Source organism: Meles meles, chromosome 6 (genome assembly GCF_922984935.1).
Source record: "Meles meles chromosome 6, mMelMel3.1 paternal haplotype, whole genome shotgun sequence".
Taxonomy (NCBI): Eukaryota; Metazoa; Chordata; class Mammalia; order Carnivora; family Mustelidae; genus Meles; species Meles meles.
Window position 1 is genome coordinate 78,078,213 of NC_060071.1, and position 25,107 is coordinate 78,103,319.

The following is a 25,107-nucleotide window of genomic DNA, read 5'->3' on the forward strand; positions in this document are numbered from 1 at the left end:
AAATGGGCGGGTGGGCAAATGAGGGCAGTGCAGAGGGAGCTGGGGTTACCGGGGGTGGGGGGTTAGGTGGGGTGCCAGCCCTTGGGAGCACATAGGGACTGGAGTTTGGGCCTGGGGAAGGGAGGAGGGGAACTGGGTGCAGAGCCCAGGCTGCTTACCAGGTGTGGGGAACTTGCGAGCAGGCGCTCCAAGGTGGTGGAAGCCGTTGAGAAGCAGCTGGGCTTCCAGGGGCTTGTCCGGCCTCAGCCCAGAGCCAGGCAAGGGAGCCTGAGGCTGCCCCAAGGCCTGCGGCCCAAAGTACTGGAAGAGTTCGGGGGTGGGGGTGGGGGCTGCTCCCGGCGGCGGCGGGGGGCCCGGCCCCACCAGCCCAGGCGGGAGGCCCAGTGGCAGCCCCTGGTGCAGCAGCAGCACATTCTGCATGTGTTTCTCAGAGGTCATGTGGATGCGCAGGTTGCGGGAGATGTTGGTCTCATAGCTGCACACCTTGCACTGCCAGGACGATTTGGTCTTGGGCTCCTTGTCCCCAGCAACAGGGGGGAGTGCCGCCTCTGGGGGGCTGCCCTGGCCCCCTGGGCCCGCCTGGAAGCCCTGCAGGTTGGCCAGGTGCTTATCCGACTGCATGTGGATGCTGAGGTTGCCCTTGGTGGTGGTGGAGTAGTTGCACACGTCGCAGCGGTAGGGCTTGTAGCCGCAGTTGTAGCTCTCGCCCCGGGCCAGGCGGGGGTGCGCGCCGCCCGCGCTGCAGTAGCTGCAGTGGCTGTTGCTCTCGGGGTGCTTCTCCCGCATGTGCACGTCCAGGGTCTGCTGGTACTTGTAGTGCCAGTTGCACTTGGGACACTTGAGCGTCTTGCAGGAGTTGCGGGAGTGTAACAGAGACATGTGGCTGGATAGGCTGAGGCCCTGGAAGGCCGCGGGGGCCGGGGTATAGTCGTCGGCGAGGCGGTAGGGCTGCGGTGGGTCGCTGGGGTCTTCAGGGGAGCCGACGAGGGTTGGGAGAGTGCCCCCCTCCTTGGAGGCAGGTGAGCTTTGGTTGAGTGGGGGGCAGAGCCCTCCGTCCTCTTCTTGTCCCTCGGAGAGCCAATCCGGCCCTGCCTCACCTGCTGCCATAGGCGATTCTTTGGCTTCGGCTGGGCTGGGGTCCCAGGTGGCAGGGGTTGCAGGTGGGGAGGGCGGGCTGAGGGCCATGACTTTGTCGGCAGGCAGGACAGGTGCCTGGGCTTCGGCCTCAGTGGGGCCGTCCTCGGGCGGGGCTCCATTTGCCTCTGTGCTCACTGTGCTGCTGTTGTCGGGGGGGCCTTCTTGAGGGGGCTGAGTAGGTGGTTTTGGTTCCAGAAAGCTTAGGAGGGCTGTGCAGCCCTCCTCTCCCACCTGGAGCACAGCTGGGTTACTGGGCAGGCCCAGGTGTTGAGCAGGGGTGAGCTTCACCCCGTGAGACTGTGTGTGACCCACAAAAGCCTGGGGCCCACTGAAACCCAGGCGGCACAGGAGGCAGAGCCAGAAGAGTGCCCTGTGGTCTCCTCCCCTGCTCCCCATAGGGCCATCTTTGGGATCTCCGGGTGGGTTTGGAGCCAGCTGGTAGCTCCAGAAGGCTCCATCCCTTCCCTCACAGGTGGCCGGAGATGGCGCTGAGGTATCATGGGACAGAATTTGGTCAGAAGAGCTAAAGCCTTGGATTGGGTCAAAGCCATGTTGGATGTGAAGGGCAGTGAGGAGTGCAGGGGGCGAGTGGGCAAGGAGAGGCAGGCTGGGCTCTTCTTTGATTCCCACCTCGCCCCAAGGGAAGCCCTTTGGTAACAGTTCACTGCCACCTGTCAGGGACAGCTTGGCTGCGAGGTAGGCCTCACCACCAGCTATGAAGAACAAATGGTTGCTTAGGTCCACGGGTGGGAGCCCACCTCCTTCCTCCCCCTGCTCCTTGTCCTCTCGAACTCCTAGGTCCTTTGGTGAGAAGCCATCACAGCCAGGTTCTTCTCGGGGCTCCCCAGTCTCCTTTGGTGGGACGAGGCCACAGCCCGGCTCCAGGGCCTGTCCCCCTGGCTCTGAGGGCCTCATGCTCTCAGAGATGGAGGGGGCAGCAGGGGGATCTTTGGTGACAGGGTCAGCGGGGGTGCTGGGGAAGGAGGTGTCCGGAGGCGGGGACGGGGCATGGTGCCCAGGGGTGGGGGTGGCGCCGGTGGTAGAGGGTGCGTTAAGGGTAGCCATTGCTGACGGAGGGGTGCTGGGGGTTCATCTCAGCGTGACAGCCAGTACCCTGCAGGGGAAACGTGGAGAGAGAGCGGGGCCGTGAGGCAGCAGGAGAGATACTCGGCCAGGCAGTCGACCCTCCAGATACTCCAGCCCCACTCACTTCTATCCCGAGCACCAGACTCAGGTACCTGTTTGCCAACGTGAAGCTTCGCCTTAGTGCTAAGTCTTCAAACTACCGTGTTCAAATTCAGAACTCTGTATTTCTCCCCTGAACTTGGTCCTCCCATCTTTCCTCTCTCAAACATTGGTACCTCCATTGATCTGGTTGCTTAGGCAAAAAAGCTAAAAGCGAGCAGGCACCTAGGTGGCTCTGTCCGTTGAGCATCTACCTTCAGCTCGGGTCATGATCCCAGGGGGAGTCCACTTCTTCCTCTGCCCTTCCTCCCACACTCATTCTCTCAATCTGTCTCTCCATCTCTCTCAAATAAATAAAATCTTTTAAAAAAATCAATAAAAACCAAGGGCAACTGGGTGGCTCAGTGGGTTAAGCCTCTGCCTTCAGCTCAGGTCATGATCCCAGGGTTCTGGGATCGAGTCCCACATCGGGCTCCCTGCTCGGGGGGAGCCTGCTTCTCCCTCTCTCTGCCTGCCTCCCCCTATTTGTGCTATCAAATAAATAAATTCTTTAAAAAAATCAATAAAAACCTAAAAGGTTCCTCTTGCTCCCACTCATGTGCAACTGGACGGCAACCTCTCAGATACCTGTCCTGTCCCCCCACCAGCGTCCCCTCCACTAGCACCGTTGTGGCATAAGCCACTGCCCTTCCTGAACTGGGGCAACGGACTCCACATAGTGGCCTCCACTTCCACTACTGCCCCTACAGCCCAGTCTCCTTCTATCCAGCAGCTGCAATCATCTTTCATTTAATTCTCAATTATGAAAAATGCCAAGGTGCCTGGGTGGCTCAGTGGGTTGACCATCTGCCTTCGGCTCAGGTCATGATCATGGAATCCAGGGATCAAATCCCAGTATCATCAGGCTCCTGGCTCAGCAGGGAGTCTGTCTCTCCCTCTGACCTTCTCCCCTCTTCAAGCTTTCTCTCTCTCACGCGTGTGCTCTCTCTCAAATAAATAAATAAAATCTTTAAAAAAGAAAAGAAGGGGCGCCTGGGTGGTTCAGTGGGTTAAGCCTCTGCCTTTGGCTCAGGCACGATCTCAGGGTCCTGGGATGGAGCCCGGCATTGGGCTCTCTGCTCGGCGGGGAGCCTGCTTCCCCCTCTCTCTCGGCCTCTCTGCCTGCTTGTCATCTCTCTCTTTCTGTGTCAAATAAATAAAACTTTTTAAAAAAGATGTTATTTATTTATTTGACAGACAGAGATCACAAGTAGGCAGAGGCCCAGAGAGAGAGGAGGAAGCAGGCTCCCTGCTGAGCAGAGAGCCCGATGAGGAGCTCAATCCCAGAACCCTGGGATCATGATCTGAGCCAAAGGCAGAGGCTTTAACCCACTGAGTCACCCAGGTGCCCCTAAATAAATAATATCTTAAAAGAAAAGAAAAGAAAACTGCCAGACCTATATAAAAGTAGACCAAGTAATACCAGGAACCCTTTTGTTCTCATCACTCAGCTTCAAAAGCCACCAACGCATGGTTGGTCTTGTTCCATCCACATCCTCACCCACTTCCCCTTTTCCCATATTGTTTTAAAGCACATTTCAGTTATCATAAAGAAGCATCTTTTAAAATGTAAATTGTAGGGGCACCTGGGTGGCTCAGTCATTAAGCGGCTGCCTTCAGATCAGGCCATGATCCCAGGGTCCTGGGATCCAGCCCCACATCAGGCTCCCTGCTTGGCAGGAAGCCTGCTTCTCGCTCTCCCACTTCCCCTACTTGTGTTCCCTCTCTCTCACATAAATAAAATCTTTCAAAAAAAAAAAAAAAAGTAACTTGTACTATAAAGAAGCATCTTTTAAAACATAAACTCTATTTCTGCCTAGAACCTGTCCGTGATTTCTCACTGCACTGTGAATAAGATCCAAACTCTGTCCCTGATCTACAAAAGCATCTATCTCATCTAATGCCTACCCACTTCTGACACATCTTCAAACCCTCCACCCCGCTGTCTGGCTAGCAGCGGTCTACTGGCCTTCTCTCTGTTCCTCAAACATGTCAAGTTCATTCCCACCTTAGGGCCTTGCCTAAGGTAAACAGCCTAGATCTCTGTTTAGCGGCTCCTGCTCATTCAGGTCTCCACTTACCTGTCACCCCTTCCAACAGGCCTTCCCTCCTTACAGAGGCTACCATGCCCTGGGGGTTATTTTCTTCAGAGCTTTACCACTACCTCCTATTTCCTGGTTTACTTATTTCTGCCTAGAATTCTAGAAGGTCAATGCCAGGAGAGCAAGAACTCTTGCGTTACTTATTACTCTGTCATTAGCACCATGAAACATGCCTGCCACGTGTAGTCAATACATTATCTGTTGAATGAATGAACTCTAGGAAAGACCCTCAGATTTTCCACTCGCTGAAGGGGTAGTTGCCCTAAGTCAAGGTCCTCTGGCAAGGGAGGCCACAGTGAACTTTCACTGGCCTGCAAGTGCCCTCCAGATCATCCATCGCTGGTCACTGCACTCGGAATAGGCAGAGGCTTCCCTGGCCAGTCGGAAGATAACAGCTGCAATGTGATTAACCTTCTCCTCCCCAAAGAGATTAAAAAAAATAATAACAGTAATATTATTATTAGAAGCTATTCAGGTCCATCTACCACAGTCCTGGTACTGTGCTAAATGCTTTTTTTTTTTTTTTTTTTTAAGATTTTATTTATTTATTTGACAGAGAGATCACAAGTAGGCAGAGAGGCAGGCAGAGAGAGAGGAGGAAGCAGGCTCCCCACGGAGCAGAGAGCCTGATGCGGGGCTCGATCCCAGGACCCTGAGATCATGACCTGAGCCGACAACCAACCACCTGACTTTACAGATGAGATAGCCAAAGACACAGAGAGGTTGAGCGAGCTGCTGACTGTCACACAGGTCCAAGGTGAAACGAGAAAAGGACCCGCGGGGCCTAGAGATCTGGGCTCCTCCAACCATCTGGATGGTTCTCAGACCCAATACAGACCAAACCCACCTCCAACCGCCTAACAGTCAGGATTCCCGGGCTCCCTCCAGCTCACTAGAAGCACCTGGCCTCCCAGGCTGCTCCCAACCTTTTTACCTTGATGACCACACCTCCCTGTCCCCACCCAACTCACCAATTCCCCAGACATCACCATCCCATACTTCTCCCCATGTCCCAAGTGGCTTGCATCCTTTCCAGTTTTTACTATCAGCCAGTCTCTAATAACTTAACCTTCCAAGCTCAGCCCAGTGCCGGGAAGGGATGTGGCCTCTCTTTCCCTGGGCCACCTCTAACCCTCACCTTCAGACTCTTCCATTAGGACTTGGTCTTCCGTCTGACCCCACCTAGCCTGCAGGCCCCCTTTCCCAATCCCCCCCTCCTCCTGGGGGGCTAGCCAGGCGTGAAGTCGGAGCCATTAAGGAGCTCCGCGTGGGGCTGGAGCAGCATGCTAATGAAAATGCAAATCAGCACCTGGGCGAGGGGTGGAGGGGGGAGGTCGTTGGAACACCGAGAGGGAAGTAAAGGAATTAGATGGAGGGGTTATCCTAGATACCCAGAAAAAAGAAGGCCGACCCTGCCTGAGAAAGGTGTCCCTCCCTGCAGAATCCTTGGGGGTAGGTGCGCTGGCTCACTAGGGCCTGACAATCCGCTGTCACCCCCCACAATGGGGGCCCGCCACCCTTCCGCCGCCCCACCTGGTGAGAAGGACTGAGGCTGGGCCCGAGAGGCTTCTTCGGGGCCCTGCCACGGAGGGCTGACCTGGGTGGTGCTCTGTCCCCGCGGGGCCACTGCGCCTACATCCCATCGTCCAGCGGCTTCCTCCTTCCTCCTGCCTCCCAACTCCAGCTCCAACTTCAGAGGAGGTGCTAGGAAGACCTAAGCCCCAGACCCTTTCTCCAAAGCTTTTATTTCCCAGGCCTGGAAAAAGACCCAGCTGATTGCTAGCTAGAAACCAAAGGAGTTTTAGCTTTGGGCTAGCTTGTGGGTGAGACCCAGACAGCTGAGGGGAGGTCGGCAGCTGTTTAAAATTGCAAATCTCTTCCCCACCTCCCCCTCCTCCTCTACAGGAAAGAATTTCAATTGCAAATTTATCTCTGCCTCAGTGCGGGCCCCCCCACCCCCCCACCCCACTTCTCCACACTTCTCCCCCTCATCCTCTATTTATTATAAACCTTTAACTACAGCAATTAGTTTTTCACCTTTCCCCCCTCCTTCCATTTCCTTCCTCACTCTCTTCTTCTCTGGGCCTGTGTCCCTCTCCTTGCCCTTCCTACCTGGAACTCAGTCTGCAGCTCTTGCTGGAGATGGTGCAGAACCAGATGACGAACCAAGCCACCCTCCACCTACCCCCCCAGCCCCGGGCCAAGCGTCCTGTCCACCCTCAGACTGCTGCCATTCCTCCTGTAGGTCCGGGCTGTCCTTAAGGGCGTCTCCTCTCCCTTGGTGCACATCCAAGAGGTGAGGAAGGGGAGAAGGTGCCCCTCAAGGGCCCTAGCATTCCTGCCTCTGGGGGAGGGAGGGGGCGAAGAGGGCGGGCCAGGCAGAGGGTGGAAGTGGTGGGACAGTCAAAGGAAAGGTGGCAGCAAGGGCTGGGGCCCAGGAGGAGAGGGGTTAGGGGAGACAGCAGGCAGTGGCGGCGGTGTGATTAGAGCGGAGATTGATGTGAAGGGGCGCCACAGACGGCAGAGAGAGTCAATAAAACGAGAGGATCACATTAGAGGCGACAGAGAGAGCTTTAAATTACAAGGCTGCTGCCACCGAGGGGGATGGGAGGAGGCAGGCCTGGAGCCAAGGGAGGGTGGAGAGTTCTGAGGGTGTAGTCGTCCCCTGAGAGGAATCTTCCAGCTCCAAAATGGCCCTCAGTCTCCAGAGCTCCCCTGCTGCCCCTTCATTCCATTTCCCTCCCTAATGCTTCCTTCCCTCCCGGGGCGAGGAGCGGAGAAAAAGGAAGACGGAGAGGTGGAGAAATAGAAGAGATTTTCTTTTTTTTTTGTTTCTGTTGCCCTCTTCCTCTTTCAGAGCCTTGTTCCTGGCTGCTGCTCAGGCTGAGAAGAGAAGGCTGAGCTACTGTCAAAGCTGAGCTGGGGAGCGGCTGCCCCACAGCCGTCATCACTGAACTGCACAGACCTGTCCCTCAGACACCCAGATTTACAGCTGCACAAGAATTCCTCCGGCTTGATGTGCGCTCCTTGTTCTCCGGGCAGACACACAGTACCTAGAACAGGAGGGAGCCAGGAGGCTCCAACACAGACAGTGGGACCCAGAAAGCTATGGGGAGAGAGACAGATGGGCCAAAAGGCTTGAATGTGACGTTATGACCGTCTGAAGAGACCACACAAGGCAGATAGAGCATAGTGAGACTTAAGACCCGAGAACTACAGGAGCTAAAGGAGCAAGGGTAAAGGAAGGACCAAAGAAAGGAGGCCCGAGGAAGGAGACAATCTGCCCCTCACCGAGGAGGAATTAGGGCGTGGGGTCAGGCTGGCCCACGGAAGCCAAGGCAAAGCCGGCCTGGGGCGCTGCCTCGGAGCCCAGCGAGACTAAGACTATCCGTGGGTAGCGCCCCCTCCCGGCCACAGCCGACTAGGAGAGGGGAAAGGAACACTACTGCTCCCTAGTGGTTACCAAAGGAACAGCACCAAGGAGAAGACAGGCCGGGCAGGCGAGGAACAGATCGCCTTTCTCTTCCCGGCCTCCGTCCTTAAACCAGAAAGCAAAACCCCACTCCATTCTTTTCTCCAAGCCCAAGGACAAGGCAAAGGCTTTCCCTGAAAAGTCTGCCTGAGAGCACCAGCACATTTGCTTAAAATTTACATACAATGATTTCCCCATCAGAGCCCTACAGACACTTTGGCTTTTCTCTTTTCCTCTCTGAAATTCTTGCCTACAGCACTGCTCTCTTCCACACTCACTTAGCCCTGGGCTCTCTCCTCATTTTGTCTCAACCTGTTGCTTTCAAGAGGCCTCAGCCATGGAGAAGAGGTCTCGAAGAGAAAAAGGAAAGATGGAGTGAGTGCCCTATCTCAGGGGGACTCTTTGGTATAAACAGCAAATAAACTCTGACTTAATGAGCTTTATTTTTAGGGCAGGGGAAGAACATGGGCTTTGGATTCACGCAGACCCAGGTTCAGTGCTGATTCACCCACTCACCAGCTGTGCCACCTTGGTAAGTTACTTGTCTATTTCCTTAGCTGGGAAAATGGGAAGAAGGATTCCTTTCTTCCTGGCCACTGTAAAGACTGTGTGCACGTCCAGTGGACACTGGATGGTCAGGTTAGTTCTTTTCCTTCTCTCTTCGCTAGCTCTGCCCACAGAGTAGAGCAAGGTGTTTGCAGGTAGGAGATAACTTTCCTTCCGCCTTGCCCCTTCTTTTTTTTTTTTTTTAAGTTTTTATTTATTGACATGGAGGGGGGGAGAGAGCACAAGCCGGGGCAGTGGCAGGCAGAGGGAGAGGGAGAAGCAGGCTCCCTGCTGAGCAGAGAGCCCCATGTAGGGCTCCATCCCAGGACCCCAGGATCACAACCTGAGCTGAAGGCAGGTGCCCAACCAACTGAGCCACCCCCATACCCCGCTTTGTCCCTCTTGACTAGGACTCATCCTCTAATTTCTGCCCATTTCAAAAACTGAGGGCAGTGGACAGGATTTAAATCTAAGTGTGCCCAGCAGCAGAGTTCACTTCTCAGTTGGTCCTCTAGATTGCCAGGCCTCAAGATACCCCATCATCCCAGAGCAGAGAATGAAAGCGTTCCCTGGGCCCACACTTGGCCAGGGTGCAGAAGCAGCTAATGCTTGGATCAAAACTATATGACCTCTCCCTGCATTTAAATTTTTAAAAAAATTTTAAAAAGATTTTATTTATTCATTTGATACACACAGAGCACAAGCAGGCTGAGAGAGAGGGAGAAACAGACACCCTGCTGAGCAGAGAGCCCAACGCAGGGCTCAATCCCAAGACCCTGAGACTATGACCCGAGCCGAAGGCAGAAGCCTAACCCTCTGAGCCACCCAGGTACCGTACTCTCCCTGCATTTAAAATGATCGTTTTCTCTGTCTCTAAATCTTACCTTCTTATTTAAAAAGAAAACAAAAGGAGGTACTCCTATTCCTCCATTTTATATATTTTTCACATTTCAAGTTTTTACTTAAAATCTAGCAAGTGACATATAGTGTAATATTAGTCTCAAGAGTACCTATTCCTCTATTTTAATCCTACCTATCTCTCCTAGATCTTTCCATCTCCCTCTACCCCAAATATCTGGCAGTGTTTACTTTGTGCAATAGAAGTTTTGTCCACTGGACGGAAAATGAGAATGGCAGGGAATGAGATTCTCAGGCAGGTGAAGGAGTGTCATAGGGGGTAAAGAAAGAGCTAACGCAGAGAAGAGGCAGGAGAAAGAGGGAGAGGTAGGGAAGCTCAGGGAAGGGGCCTGATCTTGATCCGCATATGTGATTACTGAATCTCACTAAAACCTCCCAGCTTTGACATCAGATTGGGCAGGTGGCCTGTCCTCCCTGGGAAGGATGGAGCAAGGGGGCTGTGTCTTAAATCTTGCAAGATAAGGTGGGCATGAGAGAACTAACTGGATGAGGTGTGAGGGGAAAGGAGAGACAGAGAGGAAGAAGACTGAGGGGTTGGGGGGGTAGGCTAGGAGCATAAGGCAGGGGTCAAAAGGAAACTGTGGACTAAAACCACAGCTAGCTAGTTGAACATCCATCCACATTTACATGGCATGTTGAATGGGCTGCTGGAGGGGTGGATGTCCTGGAGAGGAGTGGACCCTTTCGACCATGCATCTTCCTTAATGACACCTCAGTTGTTAAGGCAGCAGGGTGGGGCTGTGTGATATCATAGGGGAGACTCAAGCCAGACAACCCCATAAAGCTAGCTCTGAACCCTTCTTCTATATGAGGGGCAGGAAGTAGTGCCCTTGAATTCAGATTCAGGATCCTATCTGATCCTGGCAGGGGGGACCTCTGTAGAGGACTGCTGATCTCTCTGTACTCAGAAAGAAATTACATACAATTCTTTAGAATCATTTGAAAGAATACCATTCTAAGTGACTGTGTATATAAACAAACACTTCTAATTCTTTGAGCCTCTGTGAACCCTTGTGATGGTAACAACTCCATTTAAATTGTGTCACAGGGGCGCCTGGGTGGCTCAGTGGGTTAAGCCGCTGCCTTTAGCTCAGGTCATGATCTCAGGTCCTGGGATTGAGTCCCGCATGGGCTCTCTGCTCAGCAGGGAGCCTGCTTCCCTCGCTCTCTCTCTCTGCCTGCCTCTCTATCTACCTGTGATATCTCTCTGTCAAATAAGTAAATAAAATCTTTAAAAATAAATAAATAAATAAATAAATAAATAAATTGTGTCACAACAACAACTAATAATAATGTCATTAAATGTTTCCTGTATGCCAGCACCATGCTGAGCCCTGGCCAAGCCCTGCATCACCTGATTCTGACCTGCAGTCTGATGAAAACTACAGCTATTCATTCCCATTTTACAAACATGGAAACAGACTTAAATGGGTTAAGGAATTTCTAAGGTCTCACACTTGGGAAGTAGAGCCCAGACTGGACTCAGGTAGCCTGACCCCAGCACAATTCGTAAGCTTCTGAACTCTGGCTGCCATGTTATTTTGAACGAGGTCTTTTGAGTTTTGTGTGTGTTACTCTGCCCTTATGTGCGTCCCGCCTTGAACATATAAGCCTGAGGATACACATCAGGTCCTCTCAGCTTGGAAGGTGATGGCCACTCTCAATTTCTTAGAAGATGGGCCAAAGGAGGACCAAGGCTTTGTGCAACTCCAGGGGGCGCTATTCACACTGTAGTCAATGAGGGGCCCTGGCCATTCCTTTTGTGTGTTTGTGTTTGGGGTGGAGGGAGAGCTAGATATCAAAAGGCGGAGTTGAGGATATGTGTATTCGTTTGGGATAATGTCTCTTAAAGCTGGAAGTCTACACATGTGCGTCCATAATAGACGAACTTCAAGACAGACGGTATGGTTATGGTTATGATTTAGAACGCGGCCTTTAGGGTCAAACTGGAATCAAATGTTAGTTCTAGTCTGTATTATGTAAATGACTTCGGGTGAGTTGCTTAAAAACGATTTCTTCCTATACATAATGGGGACTGGCTCCTCATGGAGTTCTGTCCATTGAGATGATCATTATCCAGGCCAGCACTTTGTGATCAATAAATGGAAACGGTAATTATTCATCCACGTGCCTTATTTCCTGAGTTGGGGTGTACGCGTGTGTTTACTGTTTTCTGACTCTGTGTGTGGCCGAGGGCCTGGGTGTAGGGCTGTCGGTCCCAGCACCGTTTCGAGGTTAGTGAAGGTGCTGGTTCTCAAGCCTCTGGCTGGGTCTCCCCAACGCCCCGATTCTGCCGGTGGGGGCCGGGGGTTGCCCGCTGGGCGGCGGGGTGTCCGGTGCGGGTGTGTTGCCGCGTGCCTGTTTGTGCTCCGCGGCCCGACTGGCGCGGGCGTGTTTGGGGTGGTGGTGATTACTGGGATGGCCCAGCCCTAATGAGTGTGATCCCGTTACACTCTCGCCGCCTCTAATGGAGCTAACCTCATTTCACAGCCATTAGAGATGGAGATGAAGCCCCGCCCACTGGCCCAGCCAGCTGCAGCTCCCGCAGCCCGGCCACGTTCTTTCCCTCCGGCTCGCCATTTCCCGGTGCCACCTCTCCTTCTCCCTCCTGGTCTTGTGCTCCTCCTTCCAGGCTTCCCTGCCCTGTTCCCCATTGTTCTCTTCCGTCCCAGCTTTCCGCTCCCCTCGCCTCTCCCCTGCTCCTGGTGCGTCCCCTTCCCTCGGCCACCGCTGTGCCTAGGTTCCCTCCTCCTCGTTCGGCCTCCGCATCTCTGCTTGCCTGTCCTCTCCTCCGCGCCCCTCCCCCGCCCTTCCCTGCCGCTGGCCCTCCCCTCCCCCACGTTGCCCCGTCTGGCCAAAGGACAAATCTCAAGGGGAAACCAGCAAAGACAAACAAGGAGCAGTGACTTCATTATCGTCGTTAATTTGCCACTTCAGTTCCTCCCACAAGGGTCAAAGCCAGCACGGCTTGAACTCAGGGCTGCCACGGAGGCCGAGCCGAGGCTGCCTTTTCGGCTTAAAGCCTCTCCCCAACCACTCTCCCTCCCTCCCCTTCCAACGCTGCCATCGTTTCCCGGCAGGGGGTCAGACTCCCGGTTTTGCTCCTCCATTTCTTTCCCCCAGCCACACAGCCTACCGCCCTCCTTCCTTTTTCATTTAAATTGTGGCCTTCACTCCAGCTCCAAGTCACATGGTTTTTGCCTCGGACTCCCTCTCTCAGTCATCCTCTAATGGTCCCCGCTTCTCCCACTCCCTGCCCCATCCATCCTGCACCCCCTTCTTGGCTTCCCCTGGCCTTCTCTCTTCCTAACCTCAAGTGCACTCCTTTCCCTGAAGCATCAGGATTTATCTCTGGATTTTGGAAATCGGACAGCCAGAAGAAGCTGGGGATGGAAGAAGGCATTCTGGCCCAAGCATGCCAGAGGTCCAGAACTTGGAAAGGATTGGACAGGAAAGAAGACAGCTGCCATGGGGGCAAGAGGCCCATGAGTCAGAAGCAGCAGCAGAATCTAGACTCAGACATCCCAGACCCGAAAAACCACCTCGGAGACCAGAGAAAAAGGAGGATAGATGGCCTTGCCTTGGGCTTGAGACTGAGGTGGGGGGGTGGGTGGTGATCACGGAGAAAACAAGGATGGAAAGATATGAGGATGGAAATGGCGTGTTTCCCCATCAGTTCCTTGGGGAAACCCAGTCTAACACTCTGGTCCCACCCTCTGCCTTCCTTCACTGAGAAGCCAAATGACTAGCAATTGACTCCTAACCTTTCCTCTGATCTCAGCCCCAAAGGGAGAGGCTGAGGGTAGCTGGCTGTGACTAGAGGAGGCACTAGGGAAATGTCCACACTGAAGTAAAAATTTCTGGCCCACACCCATCCTGCCCCACTGACTGCATGTCAGCATGCTACACTGAGCGCGAGCCTGCATGCATTTACCTTCTTTCAGAAAAGAGCTCCTGATACTATGTCCTCCTAATTGTACAGGCCGCCATGCGGGTGGATGGCCCTGCGGTGACTCCAAGACTGGAAGCTTTGCTTTCATGTAATCCCTTATTCCTGCCCAAACATAGAGAGGCAGCTCCTGTTCTCTCACTTGACTTGGAAAGAAAATTTTTGAGGGATACCCAGCTATCTCGGCAGGAATTAGGAAAAAAAAAAAAAAAAAAGTCTCTCAGTTGTTAATCATCTGCTTTCCGCTCAGGGTCCTGGGATCAGCCCCGCATTGCATAGGGCTCCCTGCTCAGCTGGAAGCCTGCTTCTCCCTCTCCCACTCTCCCAGCTTGTGTTCCTTCTCTCCCTGTCTCTGTCAAATAAATAAATAAAAATCTTTTAAAAAGAAAAAAAAAATGTCTCCCTTCAGGTATATGCAGCCTGCACTCTAGTGGTATAGCTTGGTGACAAGGGAACAGGCGGATCTTAGCCTGGTCACCCCTTGAACTGGGCATCTCGAACAATCATCCAGAGGCCCTAGTCTCAGGACTACTTTCCTACAGGAGGGGGCTACTGAGAGCCAATGGGATTACCTCAGGATGCCGAGGGAGGGCCCTCTAATCTTTCACCCCTGTCTCAAGAGCCTGGGGTGGAGGAGGGGTGGGCAGGCAGGCCCCTGGGCTTTCCCCAGAGAGGCAAGGGGCTCTGGGAAAGTGAGTGGTGGGATGACTGAGAAGGCAGAGAAGAAAGATGGAAAAATCAATGAAATGAGTTTCTAACGGTGAGGTAAAGGACCTCCGTGTCGACAGCCTGTCGCCTGCTGCAAAATATGAGCTGCCCAAGTCCACGGTGGTGGCTGACAATGCATCCAGCCACCACTACCCTCCCTTCAGGGTACCCCCCCCCCAGCCCCTTCTCCAGTTGCCCTGGCCTTTCTTATTATAGCCAGACTTCCCCTTCCCTCCCAGGGCTCCCCACTTGCTTGCTTGCTCCCTTCCAGGTCTTCTCTCCTAGAGTCCTCAACCCATTCAGGGTCTTCATGACTCCACCATAGAAACAAGATTATAATCCCTGACCCATGCATCTTTCTCGAAGACTTCCGTGTACTGGGACCTCCCTCTGCAGATCTCCCTCAGAGTTGTGATGAACTCCACATCTCTTGCCACACCCCATCCCTTTCTAGAGCCTCTGGACTCTCAACAATGGGCAGTCAGGCATCAAGGCCATCCCCACAGGGTTCTTGACACCCAGGTCTATGCCTACTGCCTGCTGGCCCACTTGGCCAGTGCTGACTTCCTTGGGTTTGCCTGGATTGGGAGAGGCTGTGTAGGACAGGCCTGGTATTGATTCTTGAACTCTTGGTGACTTGGGGGGCGGGCAGGGGTATGACTGATTTAGTTGTGGTTCCATGATTGGGAATGGGGTAGAGTGGGGATGCCACTTCCAATTCACATCTGCCAACTCTGTCTTCGGAAACAACTCCCACCCTTTTCTGGAAACCACCTCCTTTCTCTATCCTCCTCCTCATCTTCCTCTTGGGTTCCTACGACTGTTCATTCATGTTTTCTTCCCATTATCTCTCCAAAGACTCCCCAGATCGGCCCCTAGAGTCAGCCCTCCAAGTGTGGCTGCCTTGGCTGACACCAAGTGTGCCTCTAACCTAGACAGTCTCTCCTCTCTCCACCTCAGATCTCACTGCTGTTCAGTGAACTCCCCTCCAGCCCTTTCCTTCAGTTTCTGCTTTCCCAACTTGCCCGTTTATGGAGACTTAGGCCTGAGAGGAAGGTAGGCAACTCCTTTCCCTGGCTTCTTCTGATTAATTCAACATTCAGGCAACAGATGTTTATTAAGCATCATCTATGTGCAGATGCTGGGCTATGTGCTGGGAAACAATCGGAAAGTAGATGGACAAGGCACCTGCACCTAGGGCCATCCTGACTAACCCTGGGTCTGTCACCCAACAGCTTCCTCTCTCAACTCAGTCCCCCCTCCCCCTCCCCACTGTGCCCTCTGGCATTTCAGAACCCAGCCCTTTTCTCTATCCCTGCCTCAGGTTACACTCACATAGCTCTGATCTCCTCTCTTCTGCATTTCTAGCTTCAGTCTCCACTCCTAAACCCAGAGCTAGGTTCATCTTACATTTTCAACTCTCCTCCCTGCTCACAAGGCCCTTCTCCTTTCACGTTCCCAAACTGCCATTTCCAGTTTTCTTCCTTCTTTCCCTGCCTTTCAGTCCTACCACCCGGTCTCCCAAGGTCTCTTCCTCTAGCTCCGGCAGGTTCCAGTGAATGTCAGGGACTCACATAGGAGATCTCACTCTGAGCTCAGAACAGCTTTGGGGAGGCAAGGTCAAGCTACCGACCAAGGGATCCTAGAGATCACACTCAGGCCTTGGCCTCCATAGTGCCCAGCTCCCAGCAAAGCAGCAAGTTGTTCCTCTGTGGGTCTCAAGGTAACACCAGCTGCTCTGACATCACGGAGGGAGGAACCCTGTCAGGTTGCCAGGGCAACACCAGCAATTTATGACATCAGAGCTTGAGGCCTTTGGTTCTCGGGGGGACTAGAAAGATTAAAGTTCCTGTCAGCTAAAGTAAATGGGAATTCTACTTTTTCATCTCTTTGCTTGTGTCCCCCTGGCTTGGGAATGAAAAGCAAAGGCCTCTGGTGGGGTAGTGAGGGATGTGGCCGGTGGAACGGATGCTTGTGAGGTCTCGTTCCCTCTCTCTCCACCAGTATCTCTGCATGCTCTCTGCCTCTCCTTTGGCATCTCTCTCTTGCGGGGCTTCACCCGGTGGCATTTCTGCTATGCCTTTTTCCAAATCACCCCTCCTGTGGAGCTCTCTTTGCACCGGTCACGCTGTGTCCCTCTCACACCAGAGGCATTTGTTTCCTTTGATACCTCATCCTCTCCTTTCTTCCGCCTCCCAAGCTCTGTTCGGCTCTGATCTGCTTCAGCACTCCTCCATTTGCCTTCCATTTACCTTCTTTGTACCATATTCTTTTTCCACCTCATCTTATTCTTCAATTCCTCCCTTCCCCCACTTTACCATTGTATTCACTGCATTTTGCCTTTTCTGTTGACCTCCTCTTTAGGAATACTCTATCATTTCTGTCCATCTTCTGTATCGCTCTAAACTCGTGTTTTATTTCATTCTTCCAATTTTTCATTAATCACCCCTCAGTTCCTTCCCTGCCCCCATTCCGCATGGATTTTCTTCCTTTCCTTTTGCACATTCTCACACGTCATGCATTTCTCTACCCCATACATTTATTATACCAGCCTCTTCTTCCTTTCTGGAACACTATTCACCTCTGAAATCATCCATCTTCTGCCCCTATCTACCTCCTCCTCTTACCCTTTCAAGCCCAGAGGGCTGGAAAACAATGATGCACTTAAAACAAGGCAAACTCTCCTGACTCTTTATCCACCTTTCCCATTCTTTAGGCTGAATGAACCTGGCCTCTTGCATAAGATAGCTTCTGTCATATGAATGAAAACAGTCCTGTAAAAGATCATGCTGAATCCAAATATGATAATAATAGGGGCCCGGGAAGACGAGCTAGAAAGTGAAGAAAAAGCCACTGATACCTAAAAGGAGCTAAAGGACGAGAGGCAACCAAGCAGGGTGGAGCTCAAAGTCCTAGAGAATGTCCCCTTACAAAATCAAAGTTGACAGTTAATGGACATAATGGCCCTGACTGATGAAGGGGTTATATGCCCCTGGAAGCCCATTAAATTGATTTCTTGGCCTGTTTATGTGCCTTCACAAACCATACTCCCACCTCTCCCAGCCCCTTGCTCTCTTGTACCTTCTGGTGAGGATGTTAAAATTCTGGGTGAGAGGATAAGAGATAAAAGGAAATTAAGGTGACCAAGGAGAAAAGGTAGGCAGAAGGCAGGTTATGGGAACAAAGGTAAAGAAGAAGCAAGGGAGGTCATGGGAGACAGGATTGCAAAAAAAGGGGGGTGAAGCAAAATGGGGAAATGAAAAAATATACAATGGCAAAATGAGGGAAGGGAGGAAATCAAGTCAGCAAGGAAGAGGTTTGTGGTGGGAAGCTTCTGGAGAGGCAAATGACACACAAGAGACCAGAGGTCCTGGCAGGGGAGACGGGCACATGGCAAAGGAGACAGTCAACAATGCTAGAAGTTCCAAAGCTTCGCGGGTGAAGGTGGAAGAGGTTGCTGTCCTGGCTGTGCTGAAGGGGTACCTGAGTCCTTTGACGAGACACATCTGCCCCATCCTTCAGACTCTTTCCAGGCCCCTGATCAGTGACTGCCACAATCATGACTGATAAGCATGAAAAAAGTAGCTTCAAAAGACCAGGGATATCATAAGGACTCTGAAGGAGAGGGCATGGAGTCGTAGACTGACAGACAGACCAGTCAGGCAGCCAAGGCATGACACATAGTGACAGGGACACACAGGAAGAGGATCACTCGGATAGGAAGAGTCACACGCGGAGACAGTGACACACAGACCCAGAGATGGATGGGTGCAGAGAATGAACGAGGGGAAGAATGGCAAAATCAAGAGGCAGGGGACTCGTGGACACAAATCAGCGGGGCTACAAGCACATCGAGACCACGCGTGGTCGAGTGCTCAAAAATGACAGGGCTACTCTAAGAGGAGGACACACAAGAGCAGAGCAGGTGGAGAGTTGGAGGGCCAGGAGAGACACACTTCACCTTGAGTGGAGCAGTGGCCTCCCCTTACCTGCTCGCACCTTTACAAAAAAAAAAAAAAAAAAGCTCAACTTCAGGCAAAACGGAGATCGAAGATTAAGAGTATCCACGTCCCATTCCACCCACCCTCGCCCCCAGCATGCTAGCCCATCCGCCAGCCCGCCCCCCTGCCGAGGTTTCCGATCCCGCAGCCGGCGGGGGGCAGCCGAGACCCAGGCCCCTCCGGGCTGACATCTCCGAGCCCGCAACTCACCCAGCCTCCCCTTCCCTCCGGGACCCCGGCTCCCCGCACAGCTCGGCGCGGTCCGTCTAGGCTCTCGTTACCCTCCGTCTGTCCGGCTGGCTCCTGGTCCAGCCTCGATGCCTTTTCCTTTCGCCGTCTCTCCCTCCACCCCTGCATCTTTCTCCCCCACCCTATCCTCCCTTGCACACCCCCTCCCCCCCCACCCCTGCCCCTCCTTCTCCCCAGGCTCTAGGTCTGTCTGTCCTTCCGTCCGTGTCCCCTCCCCCAGCCCCTTCCCCGTCCCTCTCCGTGCCCTCCAGCGGCAGTCTCCGAGCGCCTCCTCTCCCCTCCGTCTCCAGCTTCCAAAGAGCAAGGAAAGGAAGAAGAGAGAGAGGGAGAGGAGAAAAAAAAAACCAACCCAGCAGCATCGGAAATCGATGCACTTACACCTCAGCTGGAAGCAGGGACGGGAGTCGAACCGCGGCCGCCGAGCAGCGCGAGGCGGGGAGGGGAGGGGGCGGCTCTTGGAAGGGACTTCTCCGATGTGTTGATTCCTTTTTTTTTTCCCCTCCTCCTCCCTCCCTCCAGCGCTCACTCCGGGGCGTCAGGGACGGAGATGGAAAAAATAAATAAATAAATTCACGGCGGTGAGGGAAGTGAAGGAAAATAATCAATGCTATTTGGCTGCGGCTGAAGTGTTTTCCCGGCTTCGTGAGGGGGTTTCCATTGATTCACCCTGGGCACTCGCGCTCTCCCTGCCTCCTCCTCCTCGCCCTCCTCCTCCTCGCCCTCCTCCTCCTCCTCCTCCTCCTTCTCGCCCTCACTCCTCCGCCTCATTCACTGGCTGGAGCCGAGGCGTCCTACACAATGGAATAATCAATACCCAGGCGCCCGGGGCGGCCCCACTGAGCAGGTGCAGCGTCCCGCCCGCCGCGGTGCGTGCCGGGAGTTGTAGTCCGTCCCTGCTCCCACCCGCCTGCCAGCCTACGCTGCGTGAGCACGCGGGACCAAGGACGGAGGGCAGGCCTGCCCGCGGGCGGGGCCACCTTGCTCACTGTGGCGCCGGGTCCAAGCCAGTGCTTACAAAGGTGCAGGCGCCTTTAAACTCTTTCTCGTGTTCTCTTTCTCTCCCTCCAGCCTACAGAAACTATGCATGTGTTTTGTTGTTTTAAAGCGGCCGCAGAATAAGCATGGGCTTCTACCAGCTTTCCAGAACGCCCCAGGCCCCCCTTTCTTTTCCATTTCCTTCTTCCTGCCTTACCAGTCCCCCCTCCTTTCCAGTTGGGTACAGAACCTTCTCTTCCACAGCAGTTACTCGGAAGTCTCCAAGAGCTTCTGTTCCCTCCACCCAGAGTTGGGTCGGGAAAGGGAGCTTCTGGCTCCTGGGCCTCATCCTTAGGTTATTAAGCTCTCTTATAGTCTAATAATAACTGTACAGATTTGTTGAGTACACAGAACAGTTCCAAGCACTTTCGTGTTCATTAATTTACTTAATCCTCACAGCTAGTCCCATTTTACAGTTGAGGAAATCAGGCCACAAAGAAGTTAATTAAGTGGCCCAAAGTCACATGGCCAATAAGTGACAGTGCTAGGATTCAAACCTCGATGGTCTGACTCCAGGGCTCACAATAGCTGCTATACCCTATTTCTCTTAAAAGTAAAATAAGGGGCGCCTGGGTGGCTCGGTGGGTTAAGCCTCTGCCTTCGGCTCAGGTCATGATCTCAGGGTCCAGGGTCCTGGGATCGAGCCCCGCATCGGGCTCTCTGCTCCGCGGGGAGCCTGCTCCCTCCTCTCTCTCTGCCTGCCTCTCTGCCTACTTGTGATCTCTCTCTATCTGTCAAATAAATAGATGAAATCTTTGAAAAAAAAAAAAGTAAAATAATAGGGGTGCCTGGGTGGCTCAGTGGGTTAAGCCTCTGCCTTTGGCTCAGATCATGATCTCAGGGTCCTGGGATTGAGCCCCGCATCAGCATCGGGCTTTCTGCTCAGCGGGGAGCCTGCTTCCCTCTCTCTCTCTGCCTGCCTCTCTGCCCACTTGCGATCTCTGTCAAATAAATTTTTAAAATCTTTTAAAAAGTAAAATAATAATAATAAGAAGAAGAAAAGAAAAGAAAAGAAAAGGAAGGAAAGTAAGAAAGGAGAGAAAAGAAAAAAAAAACAACCTTGGAGCTCACAGGAAAAGAGGAAGATTTTGAGTCTCTATGATGTGACCATTTATCACTGAATCCCCACCCATAACTGTGGCAGTCCACTTTTTACCAAGAAGAGAGGAGAGGTTTAGTGAGGTGGAGTAGCATGCCCAAAACCAAACACCTGGAAATCAAAGCTGAAGGTCAACCCCAGGTCTATCTGCTTCCTGAGTCTGGTCTTTCCTTTCAGTTAATCTGCTGCCTCTGCCCCACTGAATAGCACCTTGTAACTCAGGAAAGAGGACCTTATAATTAAGAGGAAGAGGTTTTTTCCCCCTAGGAAAGAAAACTGAAAATCCTTGAAGGATGGATGAAAAGTATGCCTGTGATTGGATCTAGGGGCTGGGGGTCCTCCCCTCCCTGACTACTGGTGCCTGTTATGGGGTAGAGGAGGGATGTATCCAAGACATCCCAAGTTCAAGATGTGTCTGCCCCACAGTACTTCCCACAGGTCATTTGTTTTCAGAAACATCCTGGGAAGATGACAGATGTTGAGAACCTGGCACTTCTCACTCATCATAGGAGTTGAAAATAGGCACTGTTCCTCAGCAAGCTACCTCACCCAGAGGGTCAGACACACAATCTCCAGGTAATCATAGTCCTCAGAGAGAGTAAGAAGGGCCTCTTCTCTGTTTTGTCTCCCAAAGCACTCAAAGGGCCATCCTCACACCTTCCTGTATTTTAGGCGAATGTGAGAGTTTCTCCCACTCCAGACAAGGCCTGCTCAGAGACCCCTGGAAACTCAATGACAAATTCCTCAGGCTGGCACTCAAGGCCATTTCCAATCTGGCCTTCAACTGTATTTCTAGCCTCTTCTGCTTCTCACACACTGGCCAGGTGCTCTCTAGCTTCTTGGTCTTTGCTCATGCTTTTCCTGTCTCCATCTGGGTTTCTGTTGAAATCCCATTAGGTCTTTAGTTCCTATTCAAAATTTTGTTCCTTCTCTGACAGAAAGTTTTTAACCTTGCCCTAAACACTCAATGCAGAACGTATTATCCCCCTCTAAAACTCCTGAGTAGTTAATTTGGTCTTAGTTATCCCCCTTTTCAGCCCATTGTCACTGGCTTATATTTTGTGGGCCACCATTACAGTCATAAAATCTCTCTTGGATAGCGTTTTAGTTAGTGGCTTGGATTTCAGGCCCGTTTGTCTAGGAAGTGAGGGACCTGGAGACGGGACTGAGGCTCAGCTTCTTCCATCCGACAGCCTGCACCATCCCTGCTCAAGTTCAGGTTGCGTCCAGCGGGCAGTAGCCGAAGCTTTCCCATCACCATAGCGACGGGTGGGGCGAGGAAGCAAAATCTCCCTTTGGAACTACAACTCCCATCATGCATCTGGACCCCGGGGTGTCGGGCTCAGCCTGAGGCCTGAGACCCGGAGACCCCCGGGAGCCGGGAGGGGTCGGGCAGGAGGAGCAGAGAGCGGGGGTACTTCTGCGTTCCCGGTCCTGCGCGGAGGTCGTGGACCCCCTATCACGTAGCAGGTCTCTCGCCCGGCCTGTCCTCGGCATCGCCACATCGGGCCTAATATGGCCGCTCGTGCTGGGACCGGCTAGGTGCACAGAGATCCGGCCCCAGGTCCGAGATCAGGGACTGCTCCCGGCATTCCTCGCGGGCGTGGCGTGGGCTCCCCTCGCCCATCTCCAGGTCCAGCGAGTGGGAGCCCCTCGGGCTTTGAGGTGAGACCCGAGGCTCCGCTGGCCTGGCCGGTGCTGTGGCGAAGGACGGGGTCATTGCGGGAAGTGAGCCACTGGCCACCCGGGGTAGCAAGGTATAGAGGGCGAGTATTGAAAGGAGGACACCCACTACAGTTTTCTAGGGAGCCCTTTGGATTGAGGACATCACCGGAGTTGTAAGAGATTACCTGGAGATCTGCCACTGTTGCAGAACCTTAAGACATCAGAGACAGACCAGGACCATCCATCTCTGAGGCAGGGAGAGAGAGCTGTGGCCCCAACACAGAGCTCCGTGACAGCGTGTGCCTCATAAATTTTTCCCAGGTAGAGGGTGGTTTGCTGAATTGTCACCCTGCAAGGTTGAGCACCCTTGGGAGCTCAGCAAATGTTTATTGATTTACTGATTGCAGGTAGCATGGCCCAGCCATTGATTGAGGTGGAGCGAAAGTTCGTTCCTGGCCCTGACACGGAGGAGCGGCTGCAGGAGTTGGGGGGCACCCTGGAGCACCAGGTCACCTTCCGGGACTGCTACTATGACACCCCTGAGCTGAGCCTCATGCGGGCTGACTACTGGCTGCGACAGAGAGAGGGTAGTGGGTGGGAGCTCAAGTATCCTGGAGCAGCTGTTGTCTCAGGACCTCACACTGAGTTTATGGAACTCACAATTGAGCCTGCAATTGTGGCTCAGCTCTGTAAGGTGCTAAGAGCTGATGTCCTGGAGTTCGAAAGTGTGGCTGCTGTGCTGGGCCCACTGGGGCTGCAGGAAGTAGCTAGTTTTGTGACCAAGCGTAGTGCCTGGAAGCTGGTGCTATCCCGAGCTGATGAAGAGGAGCCTTCGCTTACGGTGGACCTGGATACAGCTGACTTTGGCTACGCTGTGGGTGAGGTAGAGGCCCTGGTGCATGAGAAGGCTGAGGTCCCAGCTGCCCTAGAGAAGATCCACAGCCTCAGCAGTATGCTTGGTGAGGGAGACGTGCCCTTCTGTCATTTCCTTGCCTTCCCTACCACTCTTTTGGATGTATCCACTGAAATCAGCCAGAGGAGAGGGTTTTGGGGTTATTTCTGTAACAGGGATCGTCTTGGCAATTTTTTGGAGGATGGTTTGCTTTTACAGAAGCTATCTAACCTGGATTGGATCCTTCCTTGTCTCTAATCTCCCCCAATCCTTGCCTCATTTAGTTCTCACACTGCTGGCCACTCCAAGTTTGCATCCGTTCTCTGCTTGAATCCTTCCATCCATCCTTTCTTCCCCCAAATCCTGTTTTCTTCTTTTTATAGCTACCTAGATCCTCATTTAATTTGTCCTGTTGGCTTTGCGTAAAAGGCAAGAACGCTGTACTTATGTGACAGACACAGGAGAAGTCGAGGCAGATTTCTTCTTCTGTAGACAGTTCATCCACAGAAGTATGGGATTGTGCATTCCATGAGGCCTTCAAGCGGTGGAATGCTGCTCTTGCTTCCTCAGCAAACATACGCTGAGTTGAGTTTCCTGCTATAAGCCCAGCATGCTTGCCAGGCTCTAACAATAAGACACTGACTTGTCACCGCTCCATACCACATAGAGGCTAGAATACTATGCGAATCCCACCCCATGGTGGTTGCTGCTTCTCTCCTTTCTACATTCCTGTTTCTCTGTGTGCATCTCTGCTTGTGCTTCATTATCAACCTAATGAGCTTCGGCCTGCCTGCATGAGCTTTCATCTTGACTGGGGGCCAGGAGCAGTAACTGAAAAGAGTAGATAGGGAGGCACCCTCTGTCTTCATGGCATCTGAGCACCTCTTCACCATTTCTCCTTGCCGGAGGAGAGGCTCATGCTTGGCTTCCCAGCTTCACTCCTACCCGAAGTGGCCCCTGTAAGCCCCACTGGCACAGGCCAGTCAGGGTGTGCGCTGGTGGGTTACAGAAACTGCTTGGATGGCCTTCAGAATCCCAGTACTGCCTTGGAAACAACTTTGAAGTCTGGTTAGGAGGGCAGGGAGCGGAATCAAAGCATTTGCACCTCCGTCTGGTTCTCTCCTCTCATTCCTCCTTTTGCCTGCAGGTGTGCTCACACAGGAGACAGCACCTCCTAAGGTGATGGTGTACCTCCAGCGCTTCCGGCCTCAGGACTATCAGCACCTGCTGGAAGTATACAGCCCCAGAGAGAAGCCACAGGGGACTAAATCTCCTGACAGCAGCTTGGGCTAGGCTGTCACTTCTTCAACAGGGAAGAGAACTCTGGGTCTAACAGGGTTCTTTCCTGAGCCTGTGCCTCTTCCCCAGGCCTCCTTCCCACAGTGACTCCTCTCTCTCTAGCTCCGCCTGTTCTTTACCTTACCCTCAGCTAGCCTTCCGTGAGCCCTCCCTAGCTGCTCTTCTTCCTCATCCGTCAGATGCAATCTGTGGGCCACCCCTCTCCCCTGGCCGCTAAGCAGCCTCCATTGATTTCCGCTCGTGTTTATAGGATTTCCACTTAGCCGTGATCAGTAGTTAAGCACAGGAAAATCCCTTGCCACCCCCCCTCCTTGGTCGATGCCATTGATTCTGCCAGCGGCTCCTAAACTGCCTTACAGCTGAGTTAGAGATGAGGGGAGGCAGCAGGGATTTCCCTGCCTTGGGGTGTAGGGAATAGGAGCAGGTTGGGGAAGTACGTAGGAATCCCTGTTGGAAATCTGGAAGTTCTGGGGCACCTGGGTGTCTCAGTCGTTACATGTCTGCCTTCAGCTCAGGTCATGATCCTGGGGGTCCTGGAATCGAGTCCCGCATTGGGCTCCCTACTCATTGGGAAGCCTGCTTCTCCCTCTCCCACTCTCCCCTACTTGTGTTCCCTCTCTCACTGTGTCTCTGTCAAATAAAAATAAAATCTTAAAAAAAAAAAAAAAAGAAAGAAATCTGGAAGTTCTGTTTCATTTTGCTGCTGTGCCCTACTCTGGACCAGATTGTAGAGTGCCTCCTGTGGAAGTTTAGGGGCAAATTTGCTCCCCAACCTGGAGAGGGTAGAAAGAGCCCTTCTTTGTTGAAACAG

The 25,107-nt window shown here is 52.9% G+C and overlaps 2 protein-coding genes across 5 annotated transcripts in view; one reads left to right on the top strand and one right to left on the bottom strand.

Annotated features, from left to right (window-relative positions):
• Positions 1-18,986, bottom strand: part of ZFHX2 (zinc finger homeobox 2) — a 30,444-nt gene extending 11,458 nt beyond the window's left edge. For 2 of the 3 annotated variants that reach the window (XM_046008428.1, XM_046008426.1), the window contains exons 1-2: positions 18,685-18,986; positions 159-2,251 (exon numbers count right to left, since the gene is read on the bottom strand). In XM_046008428.1, the coding sequence (XP_045864384.1) occupies positions 159-2,202 (2,044 nt within the window). In that variant the 5' untranslated portion in view covers positions 2,203-2,251; positions 18,685-18,986. Of the gene's footprint in view, positions 1-158; positions 2,252-18,267; positions 18,386-18,684 lie in introns of those variants that run through there. The other variant, XM_046008427.1, reaches the window with a different exon arrangement.
• Positions 18,987-21,774: 2,788 nt separating this feature from the next.
• Positions 21,775-24,880, top strand: THTPA (thiamine triphosphatase). 2 transcript variants are annotated; one of them, XM_046007234.1, is made up of 4 exons: positions 21,775-22,105; positions 22,238-22,426; positions 22,513-23,064; positions 24,145-24,880. In XM_046007234.1, exons 3-4 carry the CDS (start codon positions 22,518-22,520, stop codon positions 24,288-24,290), a joined length of 693 nt encoding a protein of 230 aa, XP_045863190.1. In that variant the 5' UTR covers positions 21,775-22,105; positions 22,238-22,426; positions 22,513-22,517; the 3' UTR covers positions 24,291-24,880. The 2 variants fall into 2 exon arrangements, with proteins under 2 accessions (XP_045863190.1, XP_045863191.1); XM_046007235.1 differs by lacking the exon at positions 22,238-22,426.
• Positions 24,881-25,107: the final 227 nt, after the last annotated feature.